Genomic DNA, 18,481 nt, shown 5'->3' on the forward strand with positions numbered 1-18,481 from the left:
AAATACATATTTGATACTTTGAACAAAAAATATATTTGATATTTTATAATAAATATTTGATATTTTATGATAAATATTTAATATTTTATGATAAATATTTGATATTTTATGATAAATATTTGATATTTTATGATAAATATTTAATATTTTATGATAAATATTTAATATTTTATGATAAATATTTAATATTTTATGATAAATATTTGATATTTTATAACAAATATTTGATATTTTATAATAAATATTTGAAATTTTTTGATAAATATTTAATATTTTATGATATATATGTAATATTTTATGATAAATATTTAATATTTTATAATAAATATTTGATATTTTGTAACAAATATTTGATATTTTAAGTTTTTAAAGGATAAATGCAAAATGATGTAATAGTTTGATTTTCATATATCAATTGAAGTAGAGATGTACGTCATCCAGGTTCAGCTAATGAATTTATTTGGCTGAATCGATTAATTTAAGCTACCAGAATCACTTGAAGATAATGTTATTTTCGGTTCTTTTGACACATTTTTCTGTAGTTATTTGACCCTTAAATGAATGCGCAAGTGATCTTATTACTGTAAGTATCTATTACTAATACCAATAGGGATTCCCGGATATTGTTAATATAGAAAAAAAACAACAATTCTTAGAATTAGGCATTCCAATTTCTGGAGAATAATATTTGAGAATGACATAAGATTTGAAAATATTGAGGTATGTAAAACATAAACTATAATGTCTTTTTTATTGTTTCAATTGTTAATTCTATCCAACAGTAAGGTATATAGTTTTCAACAACATAGTAACCATATGAAATATTTCCTTAGGAATAAACGAAACTACTGTTAATTTAATATTACATATGTATATATGCCTGCATGTTGAAACTTGAATTTAAGTCACGTCATGTTCCAAGTAAATATGTATTATATATATAGCTTTCTTTGTGGATAGGCATATTATAAGGCCCGAAAATCGATTGACAGACAGAGACACCAGATAAGCCTTAGAGATAAGTAACGATTTATATACTAGGAGGAAAATGAAAGTAGAGTTATTTTATACGTGATATAAAAATAGATGTAAAATTACACCAATATGCATTTCATATAAAGGTTAAGTTATATTTTGTGTAACGTTCTTTCAGCTGTAAGTTCATTATATTTTTATTCATTCAGGCGTACTGGATCCATGCCTTCTCAGGTGCCGTATCATGATAAAGATGTACATGTAAAATTATGGGTAAATTTCAAAATACATATATGTATTGATATTGTCTTGGAAATCACTTCCTGGTCCCAATTCAACGGATTATTGTGATTATCATGGGATAATTGGTCGGCATTGTGGTGTAATTGATGTATAATGCCCCCAATTATACCAACATATATCATAATGTATACATTGTTTTAAAAAGTTTGTGTCAAGTTTATAAAATGGCTGTAATTACTTCCTTCTCCAAAGCACAAAAATATGACTAATATAAAACGTTACAGTCCGGTGCCTCTGACTTTATTCTTTTTAACATGTCGATATATTTATCTAATAATACAGTCTTTTTTGAATTACAACGCTGTATCTCCTTAAGAATTACCTTTAAACGAAATAATGTTCCATAGCATACCTTGCATTAAGTTACTTTCGGCGAAAAAAGAAAAGAAAGTGTTACTTTTTCTACATTTTAGATTCTTTTTATTTCATACTTTTATATTGTTGTTAGCGTTTTCGGACAGAAATGACATCGGTCGTTTCATATATTACCTCAAGAAACGCGTGGTAACATTATTTAACTTCATGCATCATTCGAATATTGGGAGCATTATTTTGGTTTAGTCGAGAACTAAATACCTAGGTTACAGCACCTTACTTCAGGCTCTCCATAAACTCATTCTATGAGAAGAATTATTGTATTATTTCTGCTGATACTCGCATACTATTGGAATAAGACAGTCTATATTGCATAAGTAGGCTAACTTTTGTTTCCAAGAAGAAAGATAACAAGTATTTACAATATCTGGTTACGTACCATATACCAAGACCAGGAGTATTTAATGGATTATTTGTCTTTATATAAGATGTATCGTTACACCTATCATCACCCTGTTAGAGTAGCCTGCCGAACCTACAAGTTGATATGGAAGATCGATATAGAGATGCTGGCTTCGGGATTTATTGGTGTCATTTCATATGAAAAGTTAAAATGCCCCGAAAAATCCTGCAGTAGTATTCTTACAATGAGCTCAAACTGCTGCCGTCACCTTTGTAGAATCTTAACGCGAAATGTAAGTCACATGAATTATTTAATTACTTAGACTGCAAGCTTAATTACATGGCATAGGAATATTTTATTGGATTTCCAGATTTATAGATCCAGTTACAAATTGGTAAGGGCACCACTAAAACGATACAATTCTTTGCAAATGCAATCAATTTGTGATACATTCAAAGTGTTCTATTTTGATACGAATCCCCCGAATACGAATTGGATTGCAAATTTGAATAGATCATTTGGTGTCGTTGGTTTAAATCCCGTATATGGGATTGAGATTAAGTAAATATTGCCTCTGAAGTCAAAATCAACTACACTAACTTATTCCCCCTTCCATGCGATGGCTCAGAGGGGGTTGGAGAACCAACAAATATAACATATTCATGGGCGCATGGTTCATCTCCTTAAAACAAATCGTTCTGCAGCCGCTAATAATTGTTAAGTGTCCCTGAAAATTTTAGTTCAGTGGCGGGGCCAGTCTCCCGAGACTAGGGGTACAAGGCTATTCATATTTTATATTACTTGAACAATATACCTTTATTCCATATAAGGCTACTCGACCAATTTACTTTGTGTGCATGCGATCAAATTTCTGGGGATCAAATTCTGTTACCAATTTATCTTTTGTCATGTAAATGACATGCTTTCATTGTTGGTGATTTCATGTTCACCAATTGATACTGTACGCACCTATTAATACCTTTAAATGAATTAACTACCAGTATTTTCAATCGAAAGGATTTCTCAGATAAAATTTGAATTGAATAAAAAAAAGAAAAAGGCATTCAGTCAAGTAACCTAATTTCGTGGAAACCTATTATTCGTGGATTTCCGGAAATGATTAATTATTTACATGAGCGACCTTGCGCGACCTCCGCATTAGTTTGTTTTGATAAACATGGGTTTTCTGTACAATATCAGCTAGTAGATTGAATCCAGTTGTTTCAAGTAAAGTAAAATGTGTTAATCTATACTTTGACAAATACAAAATGGCGGATTTCAGTTATTACCAAACGTCACCATTTTTTATCGGCCGAATTTCCTTATAATCCCAAGCGGTAATCGGAATTCCAAGTGTCGTCTGCTAGAATGTAGTCAGCATTTCTATGGAACACAAAGTGGACCATATTCTTATGTTCTTCAGTGACTTTTAGCAATAAATCACGCTACGTATCTTATTATGTCAGTCACTATTTTTTTTTTAAATTGTGGTTTTTTGAAGGAATTGTCACTAGTTATATTGAATTCAAGTTAATTATACCACCCGGTATTCATACAACGTGTTTTTCTAGACTTATTTATAGATCAAACATTGTACACGAAAATAGGTGACGCATTCTGCCGCCGTTGCCGAGTTGGTTGCTCATGAAATATGGGTCAAAGTGAAGGATTCATAAAGAAAATCGAAATAAACCAATTTTAATTTTTGTAGAATATCTGAGGAAGCATCTAAGACATTAAAATTTTTGTTTTGTCTCTTTAACTTTGACGAAATTCGGTTTTGAATCCTTATATCCACGAAAATAGGTTACACCACTGTATATACTACATTGTCGATAATAACATAAGCTATTTAGAAATGTTTCCTAGTGTCCAAATTACCAAGAAAGGACATTTGTCTCTATGTAGTTATCAACCCTTTGAATTTTGTGTTATCAATAATAGTTGAAGTTGACCTTGCTTTATGAACTTCAGTATCAGGCAACTTTGATTTTTAAAGATAGCTTGCCAGGCAAGGTAACATACGCCCACTGGCAGCTGTCAGAAATGATAAAACAGTCTTTAGTAACGAAAGTACGAATTTTCTCATATTAAAGAAATTTTATTGAAACTTGTAGTCTCTATTGTGCTCATGAACAAATTTTGAAGCATATAATCTAAGTCAAGGGCAATAACTCAAAAAACATTCACCCAAAGATCGTCAATTCGAACTTGACCAGGATCTCATCAATATAAATGATCACACCAAATTTCATTAAAATCAGTTGAAAATTGTAGTCTCTATTGTGTTCACAAACATATTTTGATGCATTTTTCTTAAGTAAAGGACAATAACTCAAAAACTGTTCATCGAAAAATTGTCAAATTCGAACTTGACCAGGATCTCACCAAAACTATAGTCTCTATTGTGTTCACAGGAAATGTTGACGAAGGTAACGGCAATATACGTCCACACTTCCATGTGGGCATATAAAAATGCACAGATTTTCCACATTCTTTCAACACAAAAATCAGTTTTATTGATTACATATTTTAAAACAGTATAAATAGGCTCTTGACATCTTTTTAAAGGTCTGTGTATTGGACAAGAAAATTAGACCCAGGAGACTGAAGTAGGTTTAGTAGGTCTGACAAGCAAATATTCTCCCCTTATGTCAAGGGGAACAACAGAAGCTTAACCAAAAAACAGACAGAATTTACATTTTTTGGTTGACAGTAATGTTTCTAGTAAAAGAAGTCTTTTTGATGTGCACTGATAACAAAACATACAATAAAGATTCTGACAATGTTTATTTTTACATGATATTGATGAAAATAAAATATTTGAATGGTACAATAATAGTTCCTGATAATACTGAAGTTCATACAATTATCAGGATAAGACTGGAATCAATGGTCAAATGCACATCAGATGATAAGATTATGGTATGAAAAATTAAAAAATGTTTTAATTTATGCTTAGACTTTAGGAATCTTTGGAGAAGTATTCATTGATCATGTATATGTATGAAGGGCATTTGAATACTAATTTTGACTAATTTAAACTTCCTTAGCATGTATATGAGACCTAAAGATAGCTTGCCAGGCAAGGTAAAATACGCCCACTGGCAGAAAATGAACATTGAAGAAGAAGGGCAATAACTCATATCAAATAATTTTCGATATTTTTGATTTTCAATAGGGTTCATCCTTGGGTGATAATACACAATTTCACAAAGTTTCATCAAAATCCATCAAGAATTGTGGCCTGCAGAGTGTTAACGAGCTAAAAATTGAAGAACAAGGGCAATAACTGATATTAAATATTTTTTATTTTCAATTGGGTTCATCCTTGGGTGAAAATAAACAAGTTCACCAAGTTTCTTCAAAATCTAGCGAGAATTGTGGCATGTAGAGTGTTTACAAGCTAAAAATTGAACACGTTTTGAAGAACAAGGGCAATAACTCATATTAAATATTTTTCGATTTTTTAAATTTTCAATAGGGTTTATCCTTGGCTGATATTAAACAACTTCACAAAGTTTGGTCAAAATCCAGAAAGAATTGTGGCATGTAGAGTGTTTACAAGCTAAAAATTGAACGCGTTTTGAAGAACAAGGGCAATAACTCGTATTAAATATTTTCCGATTTTTATGATTTTCAATAGGGTTCATCCTTGGGTGATATTAAAACAATTTCAGTAAGTTTCGTCAAAATCCGTCAAGAATTTTGCCTTCTAGAGTGTTTACAAGCAAATTGTGGACGGACGTAGGTGAGGACAATATACGCACCACATTTTATGTGGGCGTATAAAATATAGAAATGAAACAAATATTAAAGCTGTAATATCCTAAGCAGAAAACCTCCTAAAAGTGCATAATAATAATAAACTGGATACAGATAAGCTGTTAATTATCATTGCACATCATCTATGTATCTGAACATCTGAATGTGAAGAAAAAAGTTGATAGACACTGTTCATGTCTTTTGGACATTTATCTCAATACAGAATTTAATTGCATGAATATGATTATCACAATAAGAAAGCACTATGAAATTATATTGGTTTTACCAGCTTGGTGACTCTTCAAATAACTTATCACAATCTTTAGACCTACTATCATCTGAAATATTAACAATAAAATACTATTAGTTACCTAGACTATATTAAAAGATAGTTTGCCAGGCAAGGTAACATACGCCCACTGGCAGCTGTCAGAAATGATTAAACAGTCTTTAGTGACTACAGGGTTGCACAATATAGCTAATAGAGTGAAACGTCAAGTCAGACACGATATTTCGGTGAAATATTATCCGATCATCGCGAAAATCGATAGGGATCATCTTCATAATGACATTGACATACAAAATAAAAATCAAAAGAATCTGTAAAGAATTGTAGCCTGTAGAGTGAGCACGAGTTGCACAATATAGCTAATAAAGTAAAACGTCAGGTCAGACACGATATTTCGGTGAAAAATTATCCGATCATCATGAAAATCGATAGATCATCATGAAAATCAATAGGGATCATCTTCATAACGACATAGACATACAAAAAAAAAATCAAAAGAATCTGTAAAGAATTGTTGCCTGTAGAGTGAGCACGAGTTGCACAATATAGCCAATAGAGTAAAACGTCAAGTCAGACACGATATTTCGGTGAAAAATTATCCGATCATCACGAAAATCAATAGGGATCATCTTCATAATGACATTGACACACAAAATAAAAATCAAAAGAATCTGTAAAAAATTGTAGCCTGTAGAGTGAGCACGAGTTGCACAATATAGCTAATAGAGAAAAACGACAAGTCAGACACGATATTTCGGTGAAAAATTATCCGATCATCACGAAAATCAATAGGGATCATCTTCATAATGACATTGACACACAAAATAAAAATCAAAAGAATCTGTAAAAAATTGTAGCCTGTAGAGTGAGCACGAGTTGCACAATATAGCTAATAGAGAAAAACGTCAAGTCAGACACGATATTTCGGTGAAAAATTATCCGATCATCACGAAAATCAATAGGGATCATCTTCATAATGACATTGACACACAAAATAAAAATCAAAAGAATCTGTAAAAAATTGTAGCCTGTAGAGTGAGCACGAGTTGCACAATATAGCTAATAGAGAAAAACGTCAAGTCAGACACGATATTTCGGTGAAAAATTATCTGATCATCACGAAAATCAATAGGGATCATCTTCATAATGACATTGACACACAAAATAAAAATCAAAAGAATCTGTAAAAAATTGTAGCCTGTAGAATGAGCACGAGTTGCACAATATAGCTAATAGAGAAAAACGTCAAGTCAGACACGATATTTCGGTGAAAAATTATCCGATCATCACGAAAATCAATAGGGATCATCTTCATAATGACATTGACACACAAAATAAAAATCAAACAATCCATAAAGAACTGTAGCCTGTAGAGTGAGCACGAGCCAAATGTGAACGGACGGACTGACGGGGTGATTACAATATATGCCGATCTTACGTCTGGGTGTATAATAAAAATTGCTTACTATAACCTAAGTAAGTGATGTTAGTTAAATTCAATTTCAGTGTGTATCATATATATTTCTACCCAAAAATTACCAGCATGAAGTTATTTGGTAATTAAAGCAAAAATAAGACTAGAGCCACACGTGGCACAGAGTGGGACAAATGTAGCAATTTGCTAAAGACTCTGAAAAAATCAACTATGACGATAATTGGGTCAAACGCAAGAACAAGTCTAAAGTTGAGAAAGTTTTATTTTTTAGAAGATTCTAATACCGGAAGTAGACGTCAGACCTCACAAATGAAAGTATCGGCAGATAGCCAAGGTCAATGACCTTTGATCTTGTAAAGGAGAAGGTCTAAAAAGGTCAAGATTAAAAGATATCCGTCATCAAAATTTCTAATTGCACACGACTATAAAACCGGAAGTTGACATAAGACAGCAAATATAAAAGTATAAATAGATAGCCAATGCCAATGACGTTTGATGTTACAAAGGTCAAGGTCAAAAATTGAAAATTTTGAATTTCCAAAACCTGTTCCTTTTTTTGAACTATGCAGCGGAAACAACCGAATTTTTAAGACAAAGTGGCTCAATATATGAGGTAATTGTATGCAAAGTTTTATTTTGAACAAATGTATGCTTTGCGAGTTATGCCCCTGGCCAAAAATGTCAATAATGAGTAATTTAACCCGGATGTGCCACGCCCACTTCAATTTTTTTTGCATAGGTTAATTGATATTCAGAATGTTACGTTATGTTCGAAATGTTAAGCTCCTACATAATATAGCTCAAAACATATAGGTCAACAAACGTCAACAAAGGTCAAAATCGAAAAATGAAAATATCCAAATGTTAAAACCCGTTCCTTTTTTGGAACTATAAGGCTGAAACAACTGAGCTGTTAACACAAACTGGCCAAAAGGATGAGGTAATTGTGTGCAAAGTCCCTTTTTGAGCAAACGCATCCTATGCGAGTTATGTCCCTGCCTCTAAATGTAAACAATTAGTAATTCAACCCGGATGTGCCACGCCCACATAAGATTTTTTGTCATAGGTGAATTCATATTCAAAGTGTCTACTTGTATTCCAAATATCAAGGTTCTACATCAAATAGATCATAAGATATACATATACCAAGCTCAAAAAGACGCAAATATTGTAAAAAAAAAAAAAAAAATCCCGAATTTCAATTTTGCTTTAAAATAACGATTGTTATATATCTATGTAAAGTGCATGAGAAGCACATTAGGAAACCGAAAAAATTTACTCTCTAGGTTAATTAGGTCACGTGCTAGAGCAGTCCAAAGTTGCGAATTTGGCTTTTTACGGATAGCTATAAAACCGGAAGTACATGTCGGAGGTCAAAGGTCAAAGTATCAAATGATAGCCAAGGTCAATGACCTTTGACCCTATGAAGGTCAAGGTCATCAAAGGTCAAGGTCACATAGTGTGATCGTTTAAAGCTTTAAAAAATTTCAACCGGAAGTTGCAAAAAAGCAAAAGCGAAATTCAAAATTCGGCCCCCAATGTTTTTTGCGCAATCGATTGCAGAATACATTCACATCAAATTTGAGCATATCAACTTTTACCCTGAGGCCCCATTTTGAGTTTTACAAAAGTGTGTTTTTTCAATATGGCGGCCAAAGTATCACTTCCGGTCTGGATTTTATTTTAAAATCGGCCATAAAATTTTATTTGCCAAAGATCAGCCAAATTTTGTTGACCTACATAAATTACACCGGAAGTTATTCAACCGGAAGTAGATTTGAAGTTCAGTCGCTTTCCTGTTGAAAATCGGAAATGACGTACAAATTTGACTGCATCATATTATTAACATTAGTGAAGTCTCTTTGCATTTAAAATTTCAGGTCAATCGATGCAAAAGCAAAAAAGTTGCAAAAAAATCGAAAAATTTGATCGAAAAAAGTGAGCGACGAATTTTCGAATTTCGAAATTTTTCAAGTGCTATCAGGTCAGAAATTACAGGTAGATTGTAAAAATGAAAACCCGAAGAAAATCGATGCAAAAATGCGCCTTCTAGAGCCGATTTTGGACTTTTTGCACATGTTGAACTGTGGCACTTCCGGTTTTGCAAAAATGTTCCAATTTATATTTATGCACATCGTCGCCTATATAGAAGGTCTATGAAATTTGAAACGTTGCTGCAACTACTGCAGTCTAACCTCGGGAAGGTGTGGACGAAACGAAAAAAAAAAAAAAAAAAAGAATGGACATTTCGATAACAAACTGGGACTTTGCTTTCAGCAATAATTATATTATGTCATTGAACATTTGAAAATTTTATTTCCCTCATTGTGCACTCCATTGTGTAATGTATAAACATTTTATTTTAAAAAATTTCCATTAGTTTTTTCTGAAAATGGATCACATAAGCTGATGTCAGATTTATTATAAAGTCATTTGAACCGTATTCACAATTTAAATACTACTTATTACTTACATTATGTCAATAAGCAATATTTCCTTATTTCAATAACTATACAGTATTGTTTTGAAGGCAATAATCATTCAGAAGACGTTATTGAAGTATATGTTATTTATAAGGAGTGGTTGTTATTGACATGCCTTGTATATTATACACAAGTCATTATCAGAAATAATTTCCTTATATCTACAATAGATAATCTAGTACCAGGATATCCATTCTCATATCCCCAGAAAATTTGGCAGTAAATTTCCAGGAAATGTAACAACATTCCTTTGTGCTACTATTCCCCACAATAAGAGTGTACGTACATAAGGAGTGTGAGAGTGTGAATCATAATTGCAAATCATACAGAATAACTATCACGTCATAGAATTAAAGGGGCAGTATGCAACATTTTCATTATAAAAAAAGTTGTTAATTACACTTGACACGATTTCTTAAACATGCTATTTATATCTATGTATCTATTTGATCAATTTGAATTTGTTTTAAAAGGGTTAATTACAGAGTGGAGTGATCTAATTTTTAAGAAAGAAGTCTAAACTATGAAAATAGACAATCTATTATATATAAGTAAACCTTTTAAACATTTCTAAAATTATGACATGATACCTTTAGTTGAAACTATTAGATTATATAAGGAACACATTTTTCAAGATTTGGTCTATATTTTTCATTCATTTGAGCACCTTACTTTTTCAAAACACTGACTGCTCCTTAAGAAAGTATAATATTGGCAAGCTAAATCATATATAAAGTACATATAGATGAGCTCAATGACTATAAATTTGTATCTAGGCAAAACAAGGTATGAAATTTGAATCAATTAGAAACTAGAGCCACTCGTGGCACAGAGTGGGACTTTGCAAATGTAGCAAATTGCAAAAGACCCCGAAAAAATCATCCTTCCATGATAATTAGATCAATCGCAAGAACAGTCTAAAGTTGAGAAATTTTCATTTTTTAGAAGATTCTAATACCGGAAGTAGACGTCAGACCTCACAAATGAAAGTATCAGCAGATAGCCAAGGTCAATGACCTTTGATCTTGTAAAAGATAAAGTCTAAAACGGTCAAGATCAAGAGATATACGTCATCAAAATTTCAAATTGCACACGACTATAAAACCGGAAGTTGACATAGGACAGCAAATATGAAAGTACAAATAGATAGCCAATGCCAATGACGTTTGATCCTACAAAGGTCAAGGTCAACAAAGGTCAAGGTCAAAAATTGAAGATTTTCAATTTCCAAAACCTGTTCCTTTTTTTGAACTAAGAAGCTGAAACAACCGAAATTCTAAGACAAAGTGGCTCACAATATGAGGTAATTGTATGCAAAGTTCCATTTTGAACAAATGTATACTTTGCGAGTTATGCCCCTGGCCAAAAATGTCAATAATGAGTAATTAAACCCGGAAGTGCCACGCCCAACTCAATTTTTTTTGAATAAGTTAATCAATATTCAAAATGTTACGTTATGTTCCAAATGTCAAGTTCCTACATAATAGAGGTCAAAAGATATAGGTCAACAAAAGTCAACAAAGGTCAAAATCGAAAAATGAAAATATCCAAATGTTAAAACCCGTTCCTTTTTTGAAACTATAAAGCTGAAACAACTGAGCTGTTAACACAAACTGGCCAAAATAATGAGGTAATTGTGTGCAAAATCTCTTTTTGAACAAACGCATCCTATGCGAGTTATGCTCCAGCCCCAAAATGTAAACAATTAGTAATTCAACCCGGATGTGCCACGCCCACCCCAATTTTTTTGTCATAGGTGAATTCATATTCAAAGTGTCTAGTTGTATTCCAAATATCAAGGTTCTACATAGAATAGGTCATAAGATATATATACACCAAGATCAAAATGACACAAATATGGTAAAACAAAACTCAAATTTGAAAAAATCACCAATTTCAATTTTGCTTTAAAAAAGCAATTGTTATATATCTATGTAAAGTGCATGAAAAGCACATTAGGAAACCGAAAATATTAACCCTCTAGGTTAATTAGGTCACGTGCTAGAGCAGTCCAAAGTTGCGAATTTGGCTTTTTACGGATAGCTATAAAACCGGAAGTACATGTCGGAGGTCAAAGTATCAAACGATAGCCAAGGTCAATGACCTTTGACCCTGTGAAGGTCAAGGTCATCAACGGTCAAGGTCACATGGTGTGGGTGTTTCAAGTTGGAAAAAAAATTAACCGGAAGTTGTAAAAAAGCAAAAGCGAAATTCAAAATTCGGCTCCCAATGTTTTTTGCGCAATCGATTGCAGAATACATTCACATCAAATTTGAGCATATCAACTTTTACCCTGAGGCCCCATTTTGAGTTTTACAAAAGTGTGTTTTTTCAATAAGTATCACTTCCGGTCTGGATTTTATTTTCTTCGTTTTTTGGTAATAGCATTTACTTACGATCAGCATAAATTTCGTTGACCTATTTCAATTACACCGGAAGTTATTCGACAGGAAGTGGATTGTACTTTCAATTGATTCCCAGTTTAAAACCGGAAGTAAAGTTAAATATTTGACAACTACATATTATTTGCTTTAGTGATGTCCCTTTGCATATTAAATTTCAGGTCAATCGATGCAAAAGCAAAAAAGTTGCAAAAAAATTGAAAAATTTGATCGAAAAAAGTGAGCGACAAATTTTCGAATTTCATAATTTTTCAAGTGCTATCAGGTCAGAAATTACAGGTAGAATGTAAAAATGAAAACCCGAAGAAAATCGATGCAAAAATACGCCTTCTAGAGCCGATTTTCGACTTTTTGCACATGTTGAACTGTGGCACTTCCGGTTTTGCAAAAATGTTCCAATATATATTTAAGGAACACGTCGCCACTACAGAAGGTCTAGAGAAGTTGAATGGTTGCTGCAACTACTGCAGTCTAGGCTCAGGAAGGTGTGTAAATTTCGAAAAAAAAAAAAAAAAAAAAAAAAAAAAAAAAGAATGGACATTTCGATAACAAACTGGGACTTTGCTGAAAGCAAAGTCCCACAAAAATATCTGCAAATCGTATCAAATGAGCCCAGTTTTAACAAAAATCAAATGTCTCAATACTTGAGTCTTTTTTATTTTACAACACACACATAAATTGGTACTAGTTGTTGTTATTATCTCAATGTCTTGATATATATATACTTTTAGGTGTATTATGATGAAATTGTTTTTCTCTACTGGAATGTTTCTATTATGAAACTCGTAATCCTATTAACATTAAAAATCAGGCCATGTATTCTCAAATTGATCTTAGCGCTAGGATGTCCTAGATTCTTACATTGATTCTAGGACATCCTAGTGCTAAGATTGTTTTGAGAATACCTGACCAGGCATTTGTGATTCCAAACAAAAAACGGTAGATTATTCAATTAGCCCATTAGAATTTAAGGAGTAAAGATTCGGGATGTAATAAAAAATTTTTAAACGCTCTAAATCAAGAAATTGCAAAGTTGAAGTTAAAGCTTTTTTCATAAAATAAATATTAGTTATAACCCACCTTTAATAGGAGTGGTGTTTGTATCATCAGCAGGTTTATCTTCAGTTTTAATACCACCAGCTGTAGATGAATTACTAGACTCATCTCCTTCCATTATTGGCTCTGTATTCTTAGATATAAATGGAGCTGCTCTAAAATAAAACATAATCTATATAAATTCAATTTTATACAAGGTCTGAATAACTGACTTTCAAAGGTCGTGTGCTGAAAAGGACACCAGACAAGAAACACTCACACCAATTTTCATCAAAATTTGTCCATAATTGTGCCTTCTAGAGTGTTTGCAAGCTTGAACGGCAATAACTGATACTTAATATTTTGATAATTCTGATTTTTCTCTATATGGTTCATCCTTGGGTGATTACAAACACTCATACCAAGTTTTGTCAAAATCCGTAAAGATTTGTGTCTTCTAGAATGTTTACGAGCAATTGCCATTTTATGTGGGCGTAAAAAAAAAATGAAAAACCTACTCAGCATTTAAGGATTTCTTTTTCTTTTTTGGAATGTCTTCTTCTACTTCTTCAATATGTCGTTTTCTCTGGGGATGATTTTTATTTTCATTATCTTTTTTACCAGTTACAAATGATTGATACGTTCTTATTTCATAATTAGTATTTTTACCACTTAAACCATTATATGCTGTAAAATATGTTCATTATAGTCACTATTCTATCAAGTAAAAGTATTTGAGAGAGATAAACTTGTAAAACCAAATTATCTAGAATATCAAAAGGATAATTCCCCATCTTCATCAGTTGATAAGACTGCAAATATCACAGATAAATTATTGTCTTCATGGAAGAAAGTACAAGACAGACTGGAAATTATTTTTTTTTTCAAATTGAAAAGTTTAAGGGACAGCTAAAATCTTCGAAAAAAGGCTGTTAACATTCTTTCTGATCTAATGATAGAGTACCGGTAGCTGAAGAATTACACAAATAACTTACCATTTTTCCAGTTATCTTTTTTATATAGAGAAACTAGAGCTGACATATCATCAATCCAGAAAACTTGTACATTTCCTACAAAATATTCAGAACTATCTTAATAAGAATGCCCATTACTATTGCACATTGTTTGAAAAAAAATCCATGATCTTTTAAGAATGGTAGAAAAATTAATTCTTAAGACACTTCTAAGTCTTCTATGACTTTCAACAAGGCATCTATACATGTTACATCAATTCGACATTTCTCTGTTTGATCCATTTCACATCTACAGAATATATATTGTCACTTTCTGATCCTGTTTAATCAATGAGTGAGGTCAGAGGTGTTAGTGTTGGATTAGTGCATAAGATATATGGTTACTGATACAATATAATAAATGCTGACATATAGTCTTACCATAATCAGTAAATAAATTAGATACATCATTAGATTTCCAATCTTTAGGCATAATTAGATAAAATACATGATCTCTGTTAGCTTGTACTGGAATACAAATATACTGAATATGTACATTACTGAATCTAAAATAGATATGGCATAAATAAATTGTCTACAGTCATGCCCTATAGTGAGAAGAAAAGAAAAAGAATTTCTAAAATGTCATGAGTTATACAGTGAAGGAATACTTAAATTTTATACAGACAATCCACTTTCATTATGTCATCTAATTCAACCTCAGATAAAGACAGTATTTGGAATTCTCCATGAAGGAAAAGCTGAGTTATGTGATACATGTTAAATCAGGGATTTTATAAATAAAGAGAAAACTTACAGTCAGGACCATTGAGATTCATATAGGGCACTTCAAAATTTCTCATCATAAATAATCTGAAATAAATTAAATGAAAAGAATGGAGTTTGACATCCTACTTTTCTGCACCTAATTGGACTACTGAAGATTGGCAACGCCATGCAATTTTTCGTGAGGGATCTTAAGCGTGCAAAGCCTGTAGCACACAGGCCTTGGTATATTGTCCCATTTGACTAGACTCTTTTTCCATGCACAAGTTAAAATAAAAATTGAATTTGTTATAATTGTCTTATATCCTCCTTCTTAACCCAGATATTCTGTTTATAGATTGAAGGGCATTTGTTAAGAACAGAATGACTGAGACAGAACTTACTTGTTCATAAAGGGTTCAATTAATGGGGATGTTGGTGAAACAAAATCCTTCTGTGGTTTCTGAAAACTACCTACAACAATTACAAATAAACTAATAAAAAAAGCATAAACATGTGGACTCTTGGAGTCCTTGGACTAATGAGCCTTATGCCAACAGGTTGAGGAATGATCTCAGGAACAGTCATCATGTGCTCTTTAATGATAATTAGTATCAACATAATCTTCACATTGATTTCTTTCATATAAAAGTATACAAGATAATTCAGGTTTAAAGTAGAAACAGATGGGCTCAGTAAATAATATTTGAGGCTTGCAACACAGTTCTCATTTCTTAAATTGTTCATTTCATAAAATATTTTCTCTTACCTAAAAAGTTTTTCATGGTGGCAAAACAAAGTCCTGTGATAAAGGCATCATAACCTGCTTCATGATATTTACTGTCTGCAGAATACTGTTTAAAACTTTCTGGAAAATCTATAGTTCAAAATAGGACCCAATTCAGATTGTATAAATTCTTAAAATTACATGGTCATTTCTTAGGAAGAAAATAGAAATGACTAATCTTATAAAAGCGAAAAATTACTTTTTATAAGATTAGTCATTTCTTCCTAAGAAAGTGATTTTAAGAATTTATACAATCTAAATTGGATCCTATTTTAAACCAGATACAGCGTCAAAAATACACATATGTAGGCTTATAAGATGAAAATTTTGTCATCAATCTTTCAACTATTCTTTAAATTTTAAATATTTATTTAAAATCAAACATCATAATGATATGGCTTATCCTTTCCCCAGTTTTCTAGACAAGAAGATATTTGAAATAAGATATAATACATACCTACCTCTGGTAGTTGAAATGGTTTATGAGATAGTATCCTATGTAAATCATTTAATACTGAACAATGAATTAAATCCTGAAAAGTCAAGTTTGAAACATGTTGCCATTCAGAGTTTCACACTGTACGATCTTCAAACAACTGTTCTATATCTGCATTCCTCCCCATTAAAGACAAGCATCTTTATTTACATAGATTTTTTTCATATACTCTGGTAAGTAATTGACTCATAAAAACAGAACACATTTACCTTAAAAGGATGGTTCTGTGCCATTAATTTGGTGTCAACTAATCTAGAATATATAATTATCATGTATAAGCAACCTAGTATACATCTTGAAATCCTAATAAACCATATAAACAAAATTTTGGTGAGATTTCTTAATTCTTACTATAAGCTACACGCCTAATTATATACTTCAGCTATGACAGGATATGATTAATTTATTCACACACTACATTGAAACAACTATGTTTATTTTAAAATATATATGCACACAAGGAGCTCACTTTGAAAATGAAATTTCACTTCATATAATGATAAAAAGACAACTTTGAAGATATACTTACTTTGGAAAGATACATTTAACCATAGACTTGAAATCTTCATATTCCTAGAATATACATAAACATCTAGATGTGTTAATACATTTCAGTTGTAAGTAATGTGTAATACAGTTACAATACAAGAAAGAAAAGTAGCATCTTTACCTCTGTTGTAACATATACAGCTGCACTATTTAGAAAACTATTTATCTTATTAATAAAAAATAAAACGGAACCTCTATCACTTTACAATTGATGTATTAAAATTTTTTTTTTTTTTAACAACATGTGTTATTGTATATTACTAAATACATATACTTACATCTGGTAGAGGGAAATGAAACTGATCTATTGTGTGTAAAACATCTAGTAACATATTATGTCCCACTATAATCTTCCCCTGTAATATAATATTATATATAATATATAAAACACAGTTCACCATTCCCTTCTTTGTACTTGTTATTCAGATTTAGATTTTTTTTAGTTTTCCTCTATTAAATTAAATTGATTCATATTTTTAAGAAATAGTTTGGTCTGTATACAGTGTGTTAAGATAGATATAACCTCAAACTTACAGATTGTGACAATTTTCTTATAACCTTCGAGAAACCTACAGCATCATCTATTTCAGCCTAAAAATAACATAATTTCATAATTTAATCAAAAGATAGATATGCATCTAAACAAAAACTAATATTTCTTGTTTTATAAATACACTGGTTTAAAATTTATACTTTTACATATTTAATTACCCTTTCTGCTGCCTGTTTAGCTCCTTCTCTCATCTTTAATTCTTCTTCACCACTAACTTTAGTTACACAAATATATCTCTCTTTCTTCTCCCCTTTCTTAGCTTCAAGATGTACTGATGTGAACCTAATTAACAATAAGCAACAATGGGTTAATTATTCAGTATAACTCATACCAAGTAATTCTGTTTTATCTACTTAAGAAACACTAACCGACACAAATAAAAATATCTTGAAATATACTGAAATGAGTTTTTAAGAAACTTTGTAGTTTTTATGTATTAAAGGTGTACACCTCAAAATATTTCTTAAAAAATAAAATCAATAGACATTTAAAACTTACTTAGCACGAACTGTTTGATATATTAATTTACGTTGAAATCCATTACAAGATGGTAAATCTAATGATTGTTCATCATTTTTATCCATAAAACAACTGATACTATCACTGAAAAATAATCATAGTTTAAAATATTATCTTACAGAGTAGTTATTAGCATTTGTCCTATCAATTTGTTGATTACTATATTTTATGTTAACTGTATATAAGTTGTGTTCTAAGATGAGTTCTCTTTAAACAATAAATTACCTTTTCTTTATGTTATCTGTTGAATTAGACAGATATATACCAAAATATAAAACTCACATATGCTTTAAGACTACTCTATTAGATACATTGACTAAATAGCAAATCATAACCCACTTTTAATCAATTAATTGCATAAAATTCAGAATCCTTACACAATTCCATTGATAAAGTCCTTTTGGTCATCAGGTATAGCAATAGGACCTTTATTAGGTCCCATATCTTGACCATG

General features: G+C 31.3%; 1 protein-coding gene across 1 annotated transcript in view; it reads right to left on the reverse strand.

Annotated features, from left to right (window-relative positions):
• Positions 1–13,941: 13,941 nt before the first annotated feature.
• The window catches only part of LOTGIDRAFT_216162 (hypothetical protein), a gene marked incomplete at its 3' end in the record, with an annotated part of 7,055 nt that continues 2,515 nt past the window's right edge, over positions 13,942–18,481 (reverse strand). Inside the window, exons 5-18 of the mRNA XM_009057781.1 lie at positions 18,405–18,471; positions 18,007–18,111; positions 17,667–17,790; positions 17,490–17,546; positions 17,234–17,311; positions 16,936–16,979; positions 16,616–16,658; positions 16,368–16,443; positions 15,893–16,000; positions 15,528–15,597; positions 15,176–15,231; positions 14,800–14,886; positions 14,401–14,475; positions 13,942–14,092 (exon numbers count right to left, since the gene is read on the reverse strand). Of these exons, the coding sequence (XP_009056029.1) occupies positions 13,944–14,092; positions 14,401–14,475; positions 14,800–14,886; positions 15,176–15,231; positions 15,528–15,597; positions 15,893–16,000; positions 16,368–16,443; positions 16,616–16,658; positions 16,936–16,979; positions 17,234–17,311; positions 17,490–17,546; positions 17,667–17,790; positions 18,007–18,111; positions 18,405–18,471 (1,139 nt within the window). The remainder of the gene's footprint in view (positions 14,093–14,400; positions 14,476–14,799; positions 14,887–15,175; positions 15,232–15,527; positions 15,598–15,892; positions 16,001–16,367; positions 16,444–16,615; positions 16,659–16,935; positions 16,980–17,233; positions 17,312–17,489; positions 17,547–17,666; positions 17,791–18,006; positions 18,112–18,404; positions 18,472–18,481) is intronic.

This window comes from Lottia gigantea (assembly GCF_000327385.1).
Source record: "Lottia gigantea unplaced genomic scaffold LOTGIsca_31, whole genome shotgun sequence".
NCBI lineage: Eukaryota > Metazoa > Mollusca > Gastropoda > Lottiidae > Lottia > Lottia gigantea.